Source organism: Electrona antarctica, assembly GCF_951216825.1.
Source record: "Electrona antarctica genome assembly, contig: scaffold_202, whole genome shotgun sequence".
Lineage (NCBI taxonomy): Eukaryota > Metazoa > Chordata > Actinopteri > Myctophiformes > Myctophidae > Electrona > Electrona antarctica.
In genome coordinates, this window is record NW_027637603.1 from 211493 (window position 1) to 233682 (window position 22190).

The window sequence follows — 22190 nt, forward strand, 5'->3', positions numbered from 1 at the left end:
AGCGGGCGGGGCCTTATGATGGATCAGGCTGCAGAAACAGACATGCAAGGAAAGCCAATTTATTTCCAATGTAACGCCCAAGTCCCTGTACTGGGGTGATACTGGTCCCTGTACTGGGGTGATACTGGTCCCTGTACTGGGGTGATACTGGTCCCTGTACTGGGGTGATACTGGTCCCTGTACTTGGGTGATACTGGTCCCTGTACTTGGGTGATACTGGTCCCTGTACTGGGGTGATACTGGTCCCTGTACTGGGGTGATACTGGTCCCTGTACTGGGGTGATACTGGTCCCTGTACTGGGGTGATACTGGTCCCTGTACTTGGGTGATACTGGTCCCTGTACTTGGGTGATACTGGTCCCTGTACTTGGGTGATACTGGTCCCTGTACTGGGGTGATACTGGTCCCTGTACTGGGGTGATACTGGTCCCTGTACTGGGGTGATACTGGTCCCTGTACTGGGGTGATACTGGTCCCTGTACTTGGGTGATACTGGTCCCTGTACTTGGGTGATACTGGTCCCTGTACTTGGGTGATACTGGTCCCTGTACTGGGGTGATACTGGTCCCTGTACTGGGGTGATACTGGTCCCTGTACTGGGGTGATACTGGTCCCTGTACTTGGGTGATACTGGTCCCTGTACTTGGGTGATACTGGTCCCTGTACTTGGGTGATACTGGTCCCTGTACTTGGGTGATACTGATCCCTGTACTTGGGTGATACTGGTCCCTGTACTGGGGTGATACTGGTCCCTGTACTGGGGTGATACTGGTCCCTGTACTGGGGTGATACTGGTCCCTGTACTTGGGTGATACTGGTCCCTGTACTTGGGTGATACTGGTCCCTGTACTTGGGTGATACTGGTCCCTGTACTTGGGTGATACTGGTCCCTGTACTTGGGTGATACTGGTCCCTGTACTTGGGTGATACTGGTCCCTGTACTTGGGTGATACTGGTCCCTGTACTGGGGTGATACTGGTCCCTGTACTTGGGTGATACTGGTCCCTGTACTGGGGTGATACTGGTCCCTGTACTGGGGTGATACTGGTCCCTGTACTGGGGTGATACTGGTCCCTGTACTGGGGTGATACTGGTCCCTGTACTTGGGTGATACTGGTCCCTGTACTTGGGTGATACTGGTCCCTGTACTTGGGTGATACTGGTCCCTGTACTTGGGTGATACTGGTCCCTGTACTTGGGTGATACTGGTCCCTGTACTTGGGTGATACTGGTCCCTGTACTTGGGTGATACTGGTTGCCGAGGAAGTTCAGAGGTGTGATCAAAATAACTGATGTCCAAAAGTGTAAATGATATTGATTAGCCGCTCAAAGTCCATACAAAATAAACATAACATAAATCATCAAACGCACATGGATACAGAACACCAGCCCTCATGAACACAGTCAAACACTGGTTTACCTGTTTACCTCCTGCCACTGGCAACACCTGAGACTAATTAGGGCCCGAGGCTGATTATAATACCCTCTCTCCCTGTAACCATGGCAACCTAGATTGGCAAATTGACAAACCTAGAAACAATATTGGCTCAAATGGCTCTTACATCCAATATGGCTGCTTTGCATAGATCTATAGCAGGGGTTCTCAACCTTTTTGGCCGGGGACCCCCGAAAATGCTTTGGCAACGTCTCGGGACCCCCACCCCGCCCCCTCCCGACCCCCAATATAAATTGACTGCTACAATAACCTTAAACCATTTTGGGCGGGAACCCCTTTTGGTGTTTTAAGCATTGTTATAATTTAGCTATTGAAAAATAGCAGATCTACAAGCTCATAGCGCGCCACCGAGTGGCGCGCTACGAGCTTGTAGGTCTGCTATTTTTGAAAAAAACATTTTTTTTTTTTTTTTTTTTTAATAATTTGGGGACCCCCTAAAATAATTTGGCGACCCCCCGAGGGGTCGCGACCCACGGGTTGAGAACCCCTGATCTATAGAGCCAATTGGTTGCAGAAGTACACAGGGTGCATTTACTACATCCTACGCACCGACCGAGCATGTGATGGCGTGACGCTTTTATGAGGTTTTACGGCAGGGATATGAACCCTGATGATCCCTCCCAGATAGATATGAACCCGATCCCTCACAGATAGCTGAGAGAGCGCAGTCTGTAAAGATCTATGGACTGATTGCACCTCGGTGTCACCACATCATAAAGACATAAAGGACGCACGCTTGTCCAACTATACATAGGCCTACCTTAATTACCTTCCCACAATATATTCATTTACTACAGTATATCAAAATGCAGAACTGTTTTTTCTTTCTTCCTTTGTTAATATTTAACGTGACTGATCACGCCAAGCATATTCAATTTCTAGATGCACCTGCCCCCAGTGCAACGCACGCACGCACGCACGCACGCACGCACGCACGCACGCACGCACGCACGCACGCACGCACGCACGCACGCACGCACGCACGCACGCACGCACTCACTCACTCACTCACACACACACGTTCCAAAACATTCATGTTACATTTCATGGACTACATAGACGGACGGACGGACGGATTCATAACAATTAGAATAGCTCAGATGTATCTAGGTAGCCACAGTTGCTTTACATGAAAAGAAAAGGAACTAACTTTATTATGGAAAAAAAACGTGCTCCCCGTCGAGGCACAAGTCTCTGCCAGGTCAGATATAGGTTACTGTGAGGCCGCAGCAATGTTTGGAATTCCCCAATCAGGATGGAATATAACCAATCAGACCCATCTGAAGTGAGTGGTACTGTACTGTACTGTACTGTACTGTACTGTACTGTACTGTACTGTACTGTACTGTACTGTACTGTACTGTACTGTACTGTACTGTACTGGCTCTCCTCCCTGGCCTCTGTCTGTGTGTTAGGCTGCACAACAGTGACACGGTAGAATAATAGGGCGCAATGTTAAAAGGGTGGCATTTGTTTGTCAACGTAGTGCGAATGTGCGCGTAAAGTTTCCGCAATCGGACGCTGCATTCGTGACAATGGGGGCACTCCGGCCAACTTGAGATGTATGTCAATCTTAGCCAATCAGATCATGTGTACCGATTTCCGTGACATTTGGATAGAATTTGAAGGAGTAATATCAGAAAAAAACAATTTACATAAGTCGGCCTCCTGAAAAGGTGTTTCCTTGGACTCTAGAGTGTGCATAAAGTTTTACACAGATCGGTGCACTTCCTGGAACAACATATTTTCATATGGGGGTCACGGCCTAATACATATCATTCTGGAGCTCCTTGACATTAAATAGTTTGAGCACCACTGACATAGAAACGTAGTTTTTCTTTTTTTCCCTTTCCTTTGTTTTGTAGAATGCAGTGTCAGGTCTTAATGGTTAAATGCAGGTATTTCACGGCATAACGTTTGTCTTGCAGTGGTTCAGGAACATGACGTTAACATAACGTTTGTCTTGCAGTGGTTCAGGAACATGACGTTACCATAATGTTTGTCTTGCAGTGGTTCAGGAACATGACGTTAACATAACGTTTGTCTTGCAGTGGTTCAGGAACATGACGTTAACATAATGTTTGTCTTGCAGTGGTTCAGGAACATGACGTTAACATAATGTTTGTCTTGCAGTGGTTCGGGAACATCGTGACCATGGACTGGTGGGACGACCTGTGGCTCAACGAAGGCTTCGCCAGTTTCTTTGAGTACATCGGTGTGGAGAAAGCAGAGCCCGACTGGGGCATGGTGAGTCCATCATCGTCCAAGGTGTTACCATCCATCCATCTTCAACCGCTTATCCGTAGTCGGGTCGCGGGGGCAACAGCTCCACCAGAGAGCTCTTCCCTCTCCAGAGCAACATTAGTGACTTCCTCCTGGGGGATCCCGAGGCGTTCCAAGGCCAGTCGATGTGTTTCCTAACCCTGCCACGGGGTCTCCTCCCAGTGGGACGTGATCCTTGGTCTTCCCAGAGGTCTCCTCCCAGTGGGACGTGCCTCGAGGACCTCCCTAGGGAGGCGCCCGAGAGGCATCCTAACAGATGCCCCAAACCACCTAAGCTGGCTCCTTTCCAGGCGAAGGAGCAGCGGTTCTACTCCGAGTCTCTCTCGTGTGACTGAACTTCTCACCCTATCTCTAAGGGAGATGCCAGCCACCCGTCAAAGAAAACTCATTTTGGTCGCTTGTATTCGCGACCTTATTGTTTTCTTATTCACTTCCAACACTTCATGACATTTGGAAGACTTGAATGACTTTGAATGACATTCAAGGTGTTACCGATGATACTAATTAAGGGTCTGTTCCGTTTGGTCTGCAGTGGTTCTCAAACCTTTTAACACCTTAGAAGCCCGGAACTATTTCATCCATTTCATCCATGTGCCCATCATTTGTAGCACACGGACCACTTTTACCGGCGCACCGGAAGCTGGTGTGAATGTCTGTGTAGCAGCTAACAATAGCCACACCACTCTAGAGTCGATCGACAACAACGGGAGGTAATAATAAATCTATCGAGACTAGCGACTGGACCGCGGAAGGCCGTCAAACACAGGATCTTTTTTCAGAATTAGACGGGATGATTTAGATGGCGAGTTATGATCGTTTTAAGATTTTCGTTTTCGTCAGCTAAACAGGCAGGGGAGATTTTCGATGACGTGTCACTTTTTGACACGTCATCGGATCGGGCAACAAGCGCTCCAAGTCTCTAGAGCGATGCGAACGGTTTTGTTATCATTAATCTCCATCCTGTTTATCAATCTCTGGCTTGGGCACTTGACCATGACCTTGAACTTGGACGGAGAACTCCGCCCTGGGCCTCCATGGTGTTTTGGAAATGGACCCCTCGTAAGGGTCCATTTTTGAGGGGCGCTCCTATATACAGCTATAATGTTTGTTTTTCACAATAAAGAGAAATCTAGGACTTAAACAAACATTAGCACCCGTTGTTCAAACAAACATTATGTTGTATTGATGTTGTGGTGATAAGAGCGCCCCTCACTTCAGTTCACACAGGTGTGATTTATTTTGCCGTCCTGACAGCGTGACATCATGATCATCAGCGACGTGCTTCCCGTGATGACCAATGACGCCCTGCTGTCCTCTCATCCAATCATCGTCAACGTGTCCACGCCCGCCGAGATCACCTCCGTGTTCGACGCCATATCGTACAGCAAGGTACACCGTTTGTACACCGCTTCTACACCGTTGGTACACCGTATTTGAAGTGGTCAAACTAGCAATAGAACTTACTAGACTAAAGGTAGGGTGAGTGATTTCCTTTGGTTAAAATAAGTGTTAATAACAGGTACATGTCCACCAGGGGGCGTCCATTCTCAGGATGGTTGAGGACTGGTTGAATATACCTTTAATAACAGTACATGTACATGTCCACCAGGGGGCGTCCATTCTCAGGATGGTTGAGGACTGGTTGAATATACCTTTAATAACAGTACATGTACATGTCCACCAGGGGGCGTCCATTCTCAGGATGGTTGAGGACTGGTTGGGGAGAGACAACTTCAGAGACGGATGTCGAGTAAGTTCCTCCACACTAATACACTACACTCCTTTTACATATTGACACATTCAGAAACGGGTCTCATGGTCGCAGGCAACGTATTTCCTGTAGGCGGAGACGACATATCTGTGGTGTAAACTCGCAGGTCTTCTACAGTGAATGAGTGACTGATGTTAGTCTGCTCAAACGTTACTCTTTCACCTGCTTTTTACTAACACTAACTTTAAAAAGATGCCCAGAACCTCTGAATGAACCTTTATGGCTGCTCCAACCATAGATATATATAAGAAAGCTAGATGGCTCACCCGCCTCTGGCCAATGGAGAGCGACGTCGCTACGTGGCGGCCATCTTACCTCGGGGCAGCATAACATTGTGTCTATGGGGCATGTACTCAAGATTTGAGCGAACTGTTTTGAACTACGTCAGAGACGCCGCCTTGAGTCATCTAGCCTTTATATATATCTATCTATCTTTATATATATATATATCTATCTTTATATATATCTATCTATCTTTATATATATATCTATCTATCTTTATATATATATCTATCTATCTTTATATCTATCTATCTATCTTTATATATATATATATATCTTTATATATATATATATATATATCTTTATATATATATATATATCTTTATATATATCTATCTATCTTTATATATATATATATATATATCTTTATATATATCTATCTATCTTTATATATATCTATCTATCTTTATATATATATATCTTTATATATATATATCTTTATATATCTTTATATATATATATATATCTTTATATATATCTATCTATCTTTATATATATATATCTATCTATCTTTATATATATATATATATCTTTATATATATCTATCTATCTTTATATATATCTATCTATCTTTATATATATATCTTTATATATATCTATCTATCTTTATATATCTATCTTTATATATATCTATCTATCTTTATATATATCTATCTAGGCAACATTCAACTTTGGAGAGCAGTGAAAGGTCCTGAAAGATACATAATGTGTGTATGTGTTCATCACACATACAGTACTGATGTCCAGATACGTATTTATTTACTGTATATTTACTGTACTGCCTTCTTCTCTCAACAGAAATACCTGAAGGACTTTCACTTCATGAACGCCAAGACAGACAACTTCTGGGCCAGTCTGGCCGAGGTAGGTTCAACTTCTGGGCCAGTCTGGCCGAGGTAGGTTCAACTTCTGGGCCAGTCTGGCCGAGGTAGGTTCAACTTCTGGGCCAGTCTGGCCGAGGTAGGTTCAACTTCTGGGCCAGTCTGGCCGAGGTAGGTTCAACTTCTGGGCCAGTCTGGCCGAGGTAGGTTCAACTTCTGGGCCAGTCTGGCCGAGGTAGGTTCAACTTCTGGGCCAGTCTGGCCGAGGTAGGTTCAACTTCTGGGCCAGTCTGGCCGAGGTAGGTTCAACTTCTCGGCCAGTCTGGCCGAGGTAGGTTCAACTTCTGGGCCAGTCTGGCCGAGGTAGGTTCAACTTCTGGGCCAGTCTGGCCGAGGTAGGTTCAACTTCTGGGCCAGTCTGGCCGAGGTAGGTTCAACTTCTGGGCCAGTCTGGCCGAGGTAGGTTCAACTTCTGGGCCACAGTCTGGGCCAGTCTGGCTGAGGTAGGTTCAACTTCTGGGCCAGTCTGGCCGAGGTAGGTTCAACTTCTGGGCCAGTCTGGCCGAGGTAGGTTCAACTTCTGGGCCAGTCTGGCCGAGGTAGGTTCAACTTCTGGGCCAGTCTGGCCGAGGTAGGTTCAACTTCTGGGCCAGTCTGGCTGAGGTAGGTTCAACTTCTGGGCCAGTCTGGCTGAGGTAGTTCAACCTAATAAAGAGTTCCTCCACATCTTATTAATGTGAAGAACCTGCACTCGTTACGCTGAGCTGCTGCACCCACTTTCAACCTGATACTAAAAACAAGAGTTGCCCGCAAATAAAATAAACACAGAGGACTGTGCAGTGTACATCCTTTATGAGTCCACTAGAGCTAAAAACAAGACAAAATCATGTACTGCTTCTGTGTGCCTGCGTGTGTGTGTGTGTGTGTGCCTGCGTGTGTGCCTGTGTGCGTGTGTGCGTGCGTGCAACCGTGCGTGTGTGTGTGCCTGCCTGCCTGCGTCCAGGTGAGTGGTCTCCCAGTACCAGAGGTGATGGACACCTGGACCAAACAGATGGGGTATCCTGTAGTGAACGTGTCCTTTTCGGGGTCCTCGGCCACGCTGACCCAGAAGCGCTTCCTCCTGGACCCCAACGCTGACCCCAGCCAGCCCACCTCACCCTTCAGGTCAGGACACACTGTCATGTCATTATGGTGACCCCAACACTGACCCCAGCCAGCCCACCTCACCCCTCAGGCCAGGACACACTGTCATGTCATTATGGTGACCCCAACGCTGACCCCAGCCAGCCCACCTCACCCCTCAGGTCAGGACACACTGTCATGTCATTATGGTGACCCCAACACTGACCCCAGCTAGCCCACCTCACCCTTCAGGTCAGGACACACTGTCATGTCATTATGGTGACCCCAACACTGACCCCAGCCAGCCCCCCTCACCCTTCAGGTCAGGACACACTGTCATGTCATTATGGTGACCCCAACACTGACCCCAGCCAGCCCCCCTCACCCTTCAGGTCAGGACACACTGTCATGTCATTATGGTGACCCCAACACTGACCCCAGCCAGCCCACCTCACCCCTCAGGTCAGGACACACTGTCATGTCATTATGGTGACCCCAACACTGACCCCAGCCAGCCCACCTCACCCTGATATGTGAAAGACACACGTTGCAAATACAGACCCCCCTTTTCCACCGGTTGGTTCTGAACCGGTCTGAACCGGTTCAGTTATTTTCTTTTCAGTTTAAAGCTTCATCTGATTGGAACAACTTGTCTGTTTCTTTGAGATCAATTACATCATTTAACATTTTCAAGGCCTCTTTGCTTGTAGACCTGAAGCCCATTTGTACTTGTTTTTGGATTTTTGGAGAGAGGCGTGTTCTTTAATGCTTGATTATTCTTTTTATCTCTATCTTTATTTTTATTTTATTTTTTATTATTTCATTATTAGTATCACTATTATTAGTATTTTGTTAGGTGTTTCAGTGCAGTTGTTTCTGGTCAGTGTTTGAGTGGTTTGGAGAGCATCTATGTTCTGGTCTTGATGTCGTGTTTGAGTGGTTTGGAGAGCATCTATGTTTTGTTGATGTGTGTCGACATGTTTAATGTATTGTTTTGTCTACCTGTATTCATTGTGTTGTGCCCGAGGACCCCCTCTAAAACGAGTTGATACAACTCAAGGGGCTATCCTCTAAAGAAATACAATTTCAATATATTTTCCACCGGTTGGTTCCCAGTGGGAACCGGTTCAGTTCTTTTTGGTTCTTTAGTCCATGAGCCAGAGCTCCAAAATTGGTGGGAAAAACTAGACCTATATTAAATTGTTTATACTTTATAGGATCAATACAAGTAAATTAATACATGATAACCCTTCCACAGTAGTAGCTTTTTCATATTTTCTAATATTTTTCATATTTTCCTACATAATGCCTCATTTGCATATTGAAAAATGTAAAATTTGTAATACAATAAATCATTGTGTTCATGTAAGTACTCAATTGGGGAAGTTTAATGGTGATAACAATCTAATATAGGTATGGTTTTGCCCACTCAATTCATAATTAACGTTCCAATTTTGGAGCTCTGGCTCATGGACTAAGAACCAGTTTGGAGCTCTGGCTCATGGACTAAGAACCACAAAGAACTGAACAGGTTCCCATTTGGAACCAACCGGTGGAAAATAACTGAACCGGTTCCCGTTGGGAACCAACCGGTGGAAAAGAGGCCCCACTATTACGACCCTTAGTGTCTTAGGGGCAAAGACCCGGAACATATTGTAAATGAGAAGCAGCAGCTTAATTGTGCAAAAAGATAATTTATTAACAAAAGTGAGTAATTAAAAGGTCACATGAATGAATTAAATAAAAATGTTCAAGAATGCAAAACCCAAATCAGGCTATCAAGCAACAGAAGGATAAGCTACAACTAAACCAAAAGCAATCCTTTCCGAAGGGATCTTTAACTTATAATAATATAATAATGTCCGTGCACGTGTGTGTGTGTGTGTGTGTGTGTGTGTGTGTGTGTGTGTGTGTGTGTGTGTGTGCGTGTGCGTGTGCGTGCGTGCGTGCGTGCGTGCGTGCGTGCGCATGTGCATGTGCATGTGCATGTGTGTGTGTTGCAGCTACAAGTGGACCATCCCAGTGAAGTGGCACTCGGTGACCAGTGACAAAAACATGTCTGTTATGTTCAACAAGAGCTTTGATGGTACTATACGCTATTCTGACGCAGTGTTGTTTTTGGCAGCAAATTTAGATTTTAGTTTTAGTCATAGTCTCTTGAATAGTTTAGTTTTAGTCACATTTTAGTCACCTGGAATGTCTTAGTGTTAGTCTAGTTTTAGTCGACTAAATATCATAAGATTTTAGTCGACTAAAATGTATTTTGGCGGGCCTTGATGCCGTCGTAATGACTGTTTTTACATTCGCTGAAAACTAGTCCACTAGTCCCTTCCTAACTTTAGTCTTGACGAAATCGTCAGTATATTTAGTCTTAGTTTTTAGTCATCATAACTGAGTTTTTATTTAGTTTCCATTTAGTTTTAATCAGTGGAAAAGGGTAGTCGACGAACATTTTTCGTCTTAGTTTTAGTCGACGAAATCAACACAATCGACGTATGTATTTTTTCAGCGCTGGTGGTTCCAGACTACTCCGCCACCACCGACGGCCTGTTGAAGATCAACAACGACCACATTGGATTCTACAGAGTCACCACCGACCAGGCCTCCTGGAGCGCCATCAGCCAGCAGCTCATCAACAACCACATGGTAATGACACTGAAACCTATACGCACATTTCTGAATCCATCCAACCATACATCCATCTTCAACCGCTTATCCGTAGTCGGGTCACGGGGGCAACAGCCCCACCAGAGTGCTCTAGACTTCCCTCTTCAGAGTAGTCTCGTGTAGCCAGGCAACTATTCAACAATGCGAGACTATCTCCAGAGCAACATTAGTGACTTCCTCCTGGGGGATCCCGAGATGTTCCAAGGCCAGTGAGTCGATGTGTTTCCTCCATCTGGTCCTTGGTCTGCCCCAGGGTCTCCTCCCAGTGGAGATATAATCCATCTGGTCCTTGGTCTGCCCCGGGGTCTCCTCCCAGTGGAGATATAATCCATCTGGTCCTTGGTCTGCCCCGGGGTCTCCTCCCAGTGGAGATATAATCCATCTGGTCCTTGGTCTGCCCCGGGGTCTCCTCCCAGTGAAGATATAATCCATCTGGTCCTTGGTCTGCCCCGGGGTCTCCTCCCAGTGGAGATATAATCCATCTGGTCCTTGGTCTGCCCCGGGGTCTCCTCCCAGTGAAGATATAATCCATCTGGTCCTTGGTCTGCCCCGGGGTCTCCTCCCAGTGGAGATATAATCCATCTGGTCCTTGGTCTGCCCCGGGGTCTCCTCCCAGTGGAGATATAATCCATCTGGTCCTTGGTCTGCCCCGGGGTCTCCTCCCAGTGGGACGTGATCCTTGGTCTGCCCCCGGGGTCTCCTCCCAGTGGGACGTGCCTCGAGGACCTCCCTAGGGAGACGCCCAAGAGGCATCCTAACCAGATGCCCGAACAACCTAAACTGGCTCCTTTCCAGGCGAAGGAGCAGCGACTCTACTCCGAGTCTCTCCCGCGTGACTGAACTTCTCACCCTATCACTCCAACCACCCGTCGAAGAAAACTCATTTCGACTGCTTGTATTCGTGACCTTATTTCCAAAAATTACACCATTGCTGAAATTACGCCATTTCCGAAGTTACGTCATGTTTGTTTTAGCTGATATAAATACTGCCCTCGCTGACGGGTAGCTCAGTCGGTAGAGCGCTGAGCTACCGACTGAGCTACCCGGTCAGCGAGGGCAGTAGGCTATTTATATCAGCCAAATGATGCCTTATGTTGTCATTTAAGCAAACATTAACGTCCATAGACTTGGCTGGCAAAAAATGACATAACTACCCTAAACGTGTGACTCCATGACACTGCATGTGTTACTCATCCCTCATTTGATCTTCCAGGAGTTTGACGCAGCTGATCGAACCAGTTTCATTGATGACGCGTTCGCTCTAGCCAGGTAAGACCATTCCACGCACGCACGCACGCACGCACACGCACACACACACAGACCATTATTTGTGTAGTCTCTGATTCTTCTTCTTATTTGCATCTCAGACTTCTTGTAAGGTTTGCATTTTGGACTTTCTGTTGACTGCATTGGCCTTTTGGGCATTTGTACTTTTGAACAGTTTGCGTTTTAATTCTGAAGAGTTTGCTTTTGGGACTTCCTGATTGTTGCTGTTTGCATTACCACTCTTTAACCCTAACCCATTACCACTCTTTAACCCTAACCCATTACCACTCTTTAACCCTAACCCATTACCACTCTTTAACCCTAACCCATTACCACTCTTTAACCCTGACCCATTACCACTCTTTAACCCTCTAACCCATTACCACTCTTTAACCCTAACCCATTACCACTCTTTAACCCTCTAACCCATTACCACTCTTTAACCCTAACCCATTACCTCTCTTTAACCCTCTAACCCATTACCACTCTTTAACCCTAACCCATTACCACTCTTTAACCCTGACCCATTACCACTCTTTAACCCTGACCCATTACCACTCTTTAACCCTAACCCATTACCACTCTTTAACCCTCTAACCCATTACCACTCTTTAACCCTAACCCATTACCACTCTTTAACCCTAACCCATTACCACTCTTTAACCCTAACCCATTACCACTCTTTAACCCTCTAACCCATTACCACTCTTTAACCCTAACCCATTACCACTCTTTAACCCTAACCCATTACCACTCTTTAACCCTAACCCATTACCACTCTTTAACCCTCTAACCCATTACCACTCTTTAACCCTAACCCATTACCACTCTTTAACCCTAACCCATTACCACTCTTTAACCCTCTAACCCATTACCACTCTTTAACCCTAACCCATTACCACTCTTTAACCCTGACCCATTACCACTCTTTAACCCTGACCCATTACCACTCTTTAACCCTCTAACCCATTACCACTCTTTAACCCTAACCCATTACCACTCTTTAACCCTAACCCATTACCACTCTTTAACCCTGACCCATTACCACTCTTTAACCCTGACCCTAACCACTCTTTAACCCTAACCCATTACCACTCTTTAACCCTAACCCATTACCACTCTTTAACCCTGACCCATTACCACTCTTTAACCCTAACCCATTACCACTCTTTAACCCTCTAACCCATTACCACTCTTTAACCCTAACCCATTACCACTCTTTAACCCTAACCCATTACCACTCTTTAACCCTAACCCATTACCACTCTTTAACCCTAACCCATTACCACTCTTTAACCCTGACCCATTACCACTCTTTAACCCTAACCCATTACCACTCTTTAACCCTGACCCATTACCACTCTTTAACCCTCTAACCCATTACCACTCTTTAACCCTGACCCTAACCACTCTTTAACCCTCTAACCCATTACCACTCTTTAACCCTGACCCTAACCACTCTTTAACCCTAACCCATTACCACTCTTTAACCCTGACCCTAACCACTCTTTAACCCTAACCCATTACCACTCTTTAACCCTAACCCATTACCACTCTTTAACCCTAACCCATTACCACTCTTTAACCCTAACCCATTACCACTCTTTAACCCTAACCCATTACCACTCTTTAACCCTCTAACCCATTACCACTCTTTAACCCTGACCCATTACCACTCTTTAACCCTAACCCATTACCACTCTTTAACCCTCTAACCCATTACCTCTTTAACCCTAACCCATTACCACTCTTTAACCCTGACCCATTACCACTCTTTAACCCTGACCCATTACCACTCTTTAACCCTAACCCATTACCACTCTTTAACCCTAACCCTAACCACTCTTTAACCCTCTAACCCATTACCACTCTTTAACCCTGACCCATTACCACTCTTTAACCCTAACCCTAACCACTCTTTAACCCTGACCCATTACCTCTTTAACCCTGACCCATTACCACTCTTTAACCCTGACCCTAACCACTCTTTAACCCTCTAACCCATTACCACTCTTTAACCCTGACCCATTACCACTCTTTAACCCTAACCCATTACCACTCTTTAACCCTGACCCTAACCACTCTTTAACCCTAACCCATTACCACTCTTTAACCCTAACCCATTACCACTCTTTAACCCTGACCCTAACCACTCTTTAACCCTAACCCATTACCACTCTTTAACCCTAACCCATTACCACTCTTTAACCCTGACCCATTACCACTCTTTAACCCTAACCCTAACCACTCTTTAACCCTAACCCATTACCACTCTTTAACCCTAACCCATTACCACTCTTTAACCCTGACCCATTACCACTCTTTAACCCTAACCCATTACCACTCTTTAACCCTCTAACCCATTACCACTCTTTAACCCTCTAACCCATTACCACTCTTTAACCCTAACCCATTACCACTCTTTAACCCTAACCCATTACCACTCTTTAACCCTAACCCATTACCACTCTTTAACCCTAACCCATTACCACTCTTTAACCCTAACCCATTACCACTCTTTAACCCTAACCCATTACCACTCTTTAACCCTAACCCATTACCACTCTTTAACCCTAACCCATTACCACTCTTTAACCCTGACCCATTACCACTCTTTAACCCTAACCCATTACCACTCTTTAACCCTAACCCATTACCACTCTTTAACCCTAACCCATTACCACTCTTTAACCCTAACCCATTACCACTCTTTAACCCTAACCCATTACCACTCTTTAACCCTAACCCATTACCACTCTTTAACCCTAACCCATTACCACTCTTTAACCCTCTAACCCATTACCACTCTTTAACCCTAACCCATTACCACTCTTTAACCCTGACCCATTACCACTCTTTAACCCTCTAACCCATTACCACTCTTTAACCCTGACCCTAACCACTCTTTAACCCTCTAACCCATTACCACTCTTTAACCCTGACCCTAACCACTCTTTAACCCTAACCCATTACCACTCTTTAACCCTGACCCTAACCACTCTTTAACCCTAACCCATTACCACTCTTTAACCCTAACCCATTACCACTCTTTAACCCTAACCCATTACCACTCTTTAACCCTAACCCATTACCACTCTTTAACCCTGACCCTAACCACTCTTTAACCCTCTAACCCATTACCACTCTTTAACCCTGACCCTAACCACTCTTTAACCCTAACCCATTACCACTCTTTAACCCTGACCCTAACCACTCTTTAACCCTCTAACCCATTACCACTCTTTAACCCTAACCCATTACCACTCTTTAACCCTCTAACCCATTACCACTCTTTAACCCTGACCCATTACCACTCTTTAACCCTAACCCATTACCACTCTTTAACCCTCTAACCCATTACCTCTTTAACCCTAACCCATTACCACTCTTTAACCCTGACCCATTACCACTCTTTAACCCTAACCCATTACCACTCTTTAACCCTAACCCATTACCACTCTTTAACCCTAACCCTAACCACTCTTTAACCCTCTAACCCATTACCACTCTTTAACCCTGACCCATTACCACTCTTTAACCCTAACCCTAACCACTCTTTAACCCTGACCCATTACCTCTTTAACCCTGACCCATTACCACTCTTTAACCCTGACCCTAACCACTCTTTAACCCTCTAACCCATTACCACTCTTTAACCCTGACCCATTACCACTCTTTAACCCTAACCCATTACCACTCTTTAACCCTGACCCTAACCACTCTTTAACCCTAACCCATTACCACTCTTTAACCCTAACCCATTACCACTCTTTAACCCTGACCCTAACCACTCTTTAACCCTCTAACCCATTACCACTCTTTAACCCTCTAACCCATTACCACTCTTTAACCCTAACCCATTACCACTCTTTAACCCTAACCCATTACCACTCTTTAACCCTCTAACCCATTACCACTCTTTAACCCTCTAACCCATTACCACTCTTTAACCCTAACCCATTACCACTCTTTAACCCTAACCCATTACCACTCTTTAACCCTCTAACCCATTACCACTCTTTAACCCTGACCCATTACCACTCTTTAACCCTAACCCATTACCACTCTTTAACCCTAACCCATTACCACTCTTTAACCCTAACCCATTACCACTCTTTAACCCTAACCCATTACCACTCTTTAACCCTAACCCATTACCTCTCTTTAACCCTAACCCATTACCACTCTTTAACCCTGACCCATTACCACTCTTTAACCCTAACCCATTACCACTCTTTAACCCTGACCCATTACCACTCTTTAACCCTGACCCATTACCACTCTTTAACCCTAACCCATTACCACTCTTTAACCCTGACCCTAACCACTCTTTAACCCTGACCCATTACCACTCTTTAACCCTAACCCATTACCACTCTTTAACCCTAACCCATTACCACTCTTTAACCCTGACCCTAACCACTCTTTAACCCTAACCCATTACCACTCTTTAACCCTAACCCTAACCACTCTTTAACCCTGACCCATTACCTCTTTAACCCTAACCCATTACCACTCTTTAACCCTAACCATAACCACTCTTTAACCCTAACCCATTACCACTCTTTAACCCTAACCCATTAACCACTCTGTTGTTGTAAAGCTTTACTTTAGTTTGAATCAATAAACAAGTTCATTTGAACTTTCCTGCCTGTGGAATCTTCTGCCTACCGTGACCCTATATCTTTAACCCATTCAGGGCGGGAACCCCTTTTGTTGTTTTAAGCATTATGTTGTACTTTAGCTGTTGAAAAATAGCAGATCTACAAGCTCGTAGCGCGCCACCGAGTAGCGCGCTACGAGCTTGTAAGTCTGCTATTTTTGAAAAATCGTTAAAATATGGCGCAAATCTTTGAATATATATTCTTTCAGAGCAAACATTTTTAACTCAAATCTTTGCTTCTGAGGGGTCCCTGGAACAACATATTTTCAGATGGGGGTCGGCGGCCAATTACATATAATTTGTAGGGTCCTTGACATGAAATATTGAGCACCACTGATACAGAAACATGAGGTTTTTCAGAAAACTGTCAGGATTTAGAAGACATTTTGTAGAATCATTCCCAGGTCAAAATGGTTAATGTTTAATGTGCATCTTTGCAGGGCAGACGTGGTGGACTACGGGACGGCGTTGGACCTGACTCGCTACATGGCCAACGAGACCGAGTACATCGCCTGGAGTCGCCTCAGCTCCTCCATCTCATACGTGAAGGAGATGCTCTCAGACACGCCCCTCTACCCCAAGTTCCAGGTCAGACCATACACGCCACGCCCCTCTACCCCAAGTTCCAGGTCAGACCATACATGCCACGCCCCTCTACCCCAAGTTCCAGGTCAGATCATACGACACGCCCCTCTACCCCAAGTTCCAGGTCAGACCATACGACACGCCCCTCTACCCCACGTTCCAGGTCAGATCATACACGCCCCTCTACCCCAAGTTCCAGGTCAGATCATACGACACGCCCCTCTACCCCAAGTTCCAGGTCAGATCATACACGCCCCTCTACCCCAAGTTCCAGGTCAGATCATACGACACGCCCCTCTACCCCAAGTTCCAGGTCAGACCATACGACACGCCCCTCTACCCCAAGTTCCAGGTCAGACCATACATGCCCCTCTAAACCCCAAGTTCCAGGTCAGATCATACGACACGCCCCTCTACCCCAAGTTCCAGGTCAGATCATACGACACGCCCCTCTACCCCAAGTTCCAGGTCAGACCATACGACACGCCCCTCTACCCCAAGTTCCAGGTCAGACCATACGACACGCCCCTCTACCCCACGTTCCAGGTCAGATCAGACACGCCCCTCTACCCCAAGTTCCAGGTCAGATCATACAGGCCACGCCCCTCTACCCCAAGTTCCAGGTCAGATCATACGACACCTCCCTCTACCCCAAGTTCCAGGTCAGACATACGTAGATAAATCGATATAAATCCTTACACTTGTATCATTTTTGCACAGACGTCAGTCTATCTGATAGTTGATGTCATGGCATATGAGAGTGATTCACCACATATATGTACCTGTAGGTCTACTGGGTTAAGCAGATCAAAGCCAAAATTCATAAAGTTGGTGGAATAGCTTATTGCAGGAGAAAGGCTGTCGTTTTTATTATCTCTGGAAAAACAAAAATCAATCTGAGATTGAAGGTTAACCACTGCTATCGTGTTGCATGTGAAACTGGTGTGAAACTGGTGTGACACTGGTGTGAAAGTGGTTCTCATGTCACTGTTTGCTGGTGTATATAGACGCTGTTTCGAGGGTATGTGAGCGACATCTCTGAGAGACTGGGATGGAACGATACAGGATCCCAGACAGAGAGGTGAGAAAACACATGAACATGAGCAACCCTAGTAACCCTACTATGACCCTAGCAACAACCCTAGTAACCCTACTAAGACCCTAGCAACAACCCTAGTAACCCTACTAAGACCCTAGCAACAACCCTAGTAACCCTACTAAGACCCTAGGAACAACCCTAGTAACCCTACTAAGACCCTAGCAACAACCCTAGTAACCCTACTAAGACCCTAGCAACAACCCTAGTAACCCTAATAAGACCCTAGCAACAACCCTAGTAACCCTACTAAGACCCTAGCAACAACCCTAGTAACCCTACTAGGACCCTAGCAACAACCCTAGTAACCCTACTAAGACCCTAGCAACAACCCTAGTTTATGTTTATGTTTATGTTTATGTTTATTACGGATCCCCATTAGTCCTCACTACAGTGAGGACTACTCTTCCTGGGGTCCGAACACTCATACAATCAATTTAAAACGTAATACAAAGTATTTTTTCATTACATAGTTAAAAACAAAACAAAAGAAAAACAATTGAAGCTTTCTGTCTTCATCAAAACCAGAAAATACACCACACTACAACAAATCTATACAACAACTTTACAAACATTGTATATCCCATCAACCGAATCAAACACTCACCAATCTAACCAAACACTATTTCTTTCCTAATCACTGCTGCCTTCAATTTCTTTTTAAAGCTTGATTTATTCTCTATATTAATAATATGAGGCGGGAGCTCATTCCAATGTGCTCCTGCTCTATACATTACTGTTCTCTTAAGTGCATTTGTTCTAGGTATCAAAGGTGGAGTAAAGTGACGACCAACAGCCTGTCTGGTGGCATAGCTATGTCTAGTATTGGTGGGTTGTATCTGTAGAAACAACTGTGTAGGTTTACCAGAATGATATATATTAAACAGAAATGTCACAAGGCTACAAGCCAACCTTTGATCCACTCTCATCCATGACAGGGCAGCATGCATCCACTCAACACTAGTTCTCCCAGAACAGTGCAGAGCGAGGCGTGCTGCCCTGTTCTGAGTGAGCTGAAGTTTTTCCAAATCCTTTTTTGAAGCACTAGACCAAATTGTTGGGCAGTAATCAAGACTGGACAAAACTAGTGATTGTAATACAAGTTTAACAGTTGAACTAGTCAACAGATGTGCTCCTCTTCTTATCATTGAAATGTTTCTACTCATTTTAGATACCATTTTACTAATTTGCATCGACCACGAAAGAGTTTCATCAATAATCACGCCCAACAACTTGGCCTCTTTAACCTGTTCAATAGCAGTACCTTGTAAAACCAGACTCAGTTCAGGATTAGATCTCAGCATATGTCTAGAACCCAGCATAATACTCTTTGTTTTTAAAACATTCAGTTTTAGCCTATTTTCAATGACCCAGTTAGAAACCAGCATTAACTCCTCTTGTAACAGCATATTAACAGAAACAGAATTTTCATTTGATACATACATTGTAGTGTCATCTGCATAGATTTCCATACATGCACTTTTTAGTACATGTGGTAAATCATTAACAAAGATTGAGTAAAGCAATGGACCTAGGCAACTTCCCTGGGGGACGCCACATTGAGGAGTCACAATCTCTGACAATGTACCATTAAACACTACACATTGTTGCCTGTTGACCAAATAACTTTTCATTAATTCAATAGCACTTTCTTTAAAATGATATGCCGATAACTTCCTGAGCAGCAACTCATGATCTATCACATCGAATGCCGCACTAAAGTCCAAAAGCACAGCACCCACCATTGACTTCTTGTCAATATTTTTAAGCCAGTTGTCAGTTAGCGCTGTGAGTGCTGTGCCTGTTGAATATCCAACCTTATATGCATGCTGACACTCAGAGTTAATGCTGTATTCTTCAAAATAACCTTGAATTTGTTGATATATAACTTTCTCCATCACTTTACTGAGCACTGGTAAAATACTCACGGGCCTACTATTTTGACCACTGAACGGTTCCCCACTGATTTTTGGCAGTGGAGTAACCTTTGCAATTTTCCATAGCTGTGGGAAAACACCATTTTCAAGACACAAATTAAAGATATGGCATATAGGTTTTACAATACACTCTACAGACAACTGCAGTAACCTACCATCTAAATGATCAACTCCACATGGCTTATCACTTTTAATTGAAAATAAAAGCTTTTCTACCTCTTCTACTCCTATCTTCTTGAATTCAAAAGTACACACCTTGTCCTTCATAATCTTGTTTTTTATAATTGAATCAGAAATAATGCCACTCGCTGGTAGCATCTGATCTCGAATTGTATTTACTTTACTAATGAAGAAATTATTAAAGTAATTTGCTATGTCAACTGGTTTAGTGATGAACTTACCCTCTACCTCTATAAATGAAGGCACTTTGCCCATTGTATCCCTACCCACAGCTTCATTAAATGTTTTCCACAGCTTTTTACTGTCATATTTACATTCCTCAAATTTGCTTTGATAGTGTCGTTTCTTCTTCTGTCTATTCATTTTAGTAATTTTATTCCGAAGTGCTCTATATTTTTGCCAGGTATCAGGGCAGCCAGCTTCAACCGCAGATTGTTTAAGTAAATCTCTCTCTTTTATATATCTTTTTAACTCATCATCTATCCAGGGGGCTTTGATCTTCCTGACAGTACGTTTTTTAATTGGGGCATGTTCATCACAAATATTTGAGAATAATGTTGTAAATATTATTAATGCAGCCTCTGTATTCTTACAATCAAGAACCAAATTCCAGTTCACATTTTTCAAACCGTTAAGAAAATTAGCCTCAGAAAATGTCTTATACATTCTTTTATGAATGATCTTAGGCCCACTTTTGGGCACCTTCGCTTTCCAAGTTGTTGCAATTATGTTATGGTCACTAAACCCCACTTGGACAGAAATGGCTTTAGAGCATTTTTCTGGGGCATTTGTAAAAAAATGATCTATACATGAGGACGAACGTGTACCATCTCTATTAACATGGATTCTTGTAGGCTGATTCACAATCTGAGACAAATTGTATACCATGGCTGCATCACTCAACTTTCTTTTCAAAGAACAGTTACTCGAAAACCAATCTACATTCATATCGGCTGCAAATAATATATCATAATCAAAATCAGTCGCATTTTGTAACATTGTGCAAATATTATTCAAATAATCTATACCAGAACTAGGTGGCCTATAGCAACAGCATGTTAAAATGGGCTTCATATGTGGTAAATGTACTTGTATCCATAGAGCTTCCACACCATCTATACCTAGGTCTTTTCTAATTTTTGCAGGGATATGATCCTGAATGTAAAATGCTGTCCCTCCTCCATTTTCATCTCTATCTAATCTAATTATGTTGTATCCTTGAACCGCCAACTCAGAATCCTGTATTTTTTCATCTAAGTGTGTTTCTGTGATTGCCATTACATGAATATTATTTTCGTTCAGAATAGAGCACAGTTCAGTAACCTTATTTCTTAGACTACATATATTTAAATGTGCAAACCGTAATCCTTTTTTTGGTAATTTAATAGACATTAATAAAAACATGTATAATAGGCCTCTCCTAAAAGGCCTCTCCATAGGCCTCTCCTAAAAGAGCCAGGGGGTCACCTTTGAGTCCCTGTAGAGTTGTCCATTTATATACAGCCTATCGACTGACAATGCCACTTTACAATCCGGGGCCCAGTTTTCTCTCATTATTGGTCGCAGTATTTTCCTTCTGTTATTGATCTCTGCTGGAAAGTGTTCATTTAGCCAAAGAGAGCTCCCTTGCAGTTTCTTACCTCGGCTCTTCACCAATTCTTTCTGTTTGTAATGTTCAAAACGAGCTATTATTGGACGTGCTTTTCCATCCACAGGTCTGCCCATTCTGTGAACCCTAGAGAAGGTTATGTCTCTCACCACCTCAGGGGACATTTCAAGGTTGTTGGTCATAAAGTGTCTTACAGTTTCTTCAGGGTTGGCAGCGGCATTATCCTCTGCGATGCCAGCGAATATAAGATTATCTCTCATCGATCTGCACTGCATATCCAATAATGTCTCTTTCATTCTCTTGTTATCCACGGTGTTAGAGATTACAGATTGTTGTACCTTTTCTACCACACCTTTAAGGAAGGCATTTTCCTCTCTCAGGTCATCAATCTGCTTTTGACTGAACTCCAAGCTGGTTCTCAGCTCACGGAGGTCATGTTGTAATTCGTCCAG

The 22190-nt window shown here is 44.3% G+C and overlaps 1 protein-coding gene across 1 annotated transcript in view; it reads left to right on the forward strand.

Moving 5' to 3' along the window:
* enpep (glutamyl aminopeptidase) overlaps nucleotides 1-22190 on the forward strand; it is a gene marked incomplete at its 5' end in the record, with an annotated part of 63862 nt that overhangs the window by 25433 nt on the left and 16239 nt on the right. The window contains 10 exons of the mRNA XM_079531653.1: nucleotides 3590-3703; nucleotides 4994-5128; nucleotides 5424-5489; nucleotides 6591-6656; nucleotides 7617-7777; nucleotides 9739-9821; nucleotides 10245-10381; nucleotides 11616-11671; nucleotides 16772-16919; nucleotides 17924-17997. Coding sequence (XP_079387779.1) covers nucleotides 3590-3703; nucleotides 4994-5128; nucleotides 5424-5489; nucleotides 6591-6656; nucleotides 7617-7777; nucleotides 9739-9821; nucleotides 10245-10381; nucleotides 11616-11671; nucleotides 16772-16919; nucleotides 17924-17997 — 1040 coding nt within the window. The remainder of the gene's footprint in view (nucleotides 1-3589; nucleotides 3704-4993; nucleotides 5129-5423; nucleotides 5490-6590; nucleotides 6657-7616; nucleotides 7778-9738; nucleotides 9822-10244; nucleotides 10382-11615; nucleotides 11672-16771; nucleotides 16920-17923; nucleotides 17998-22190) is intronic.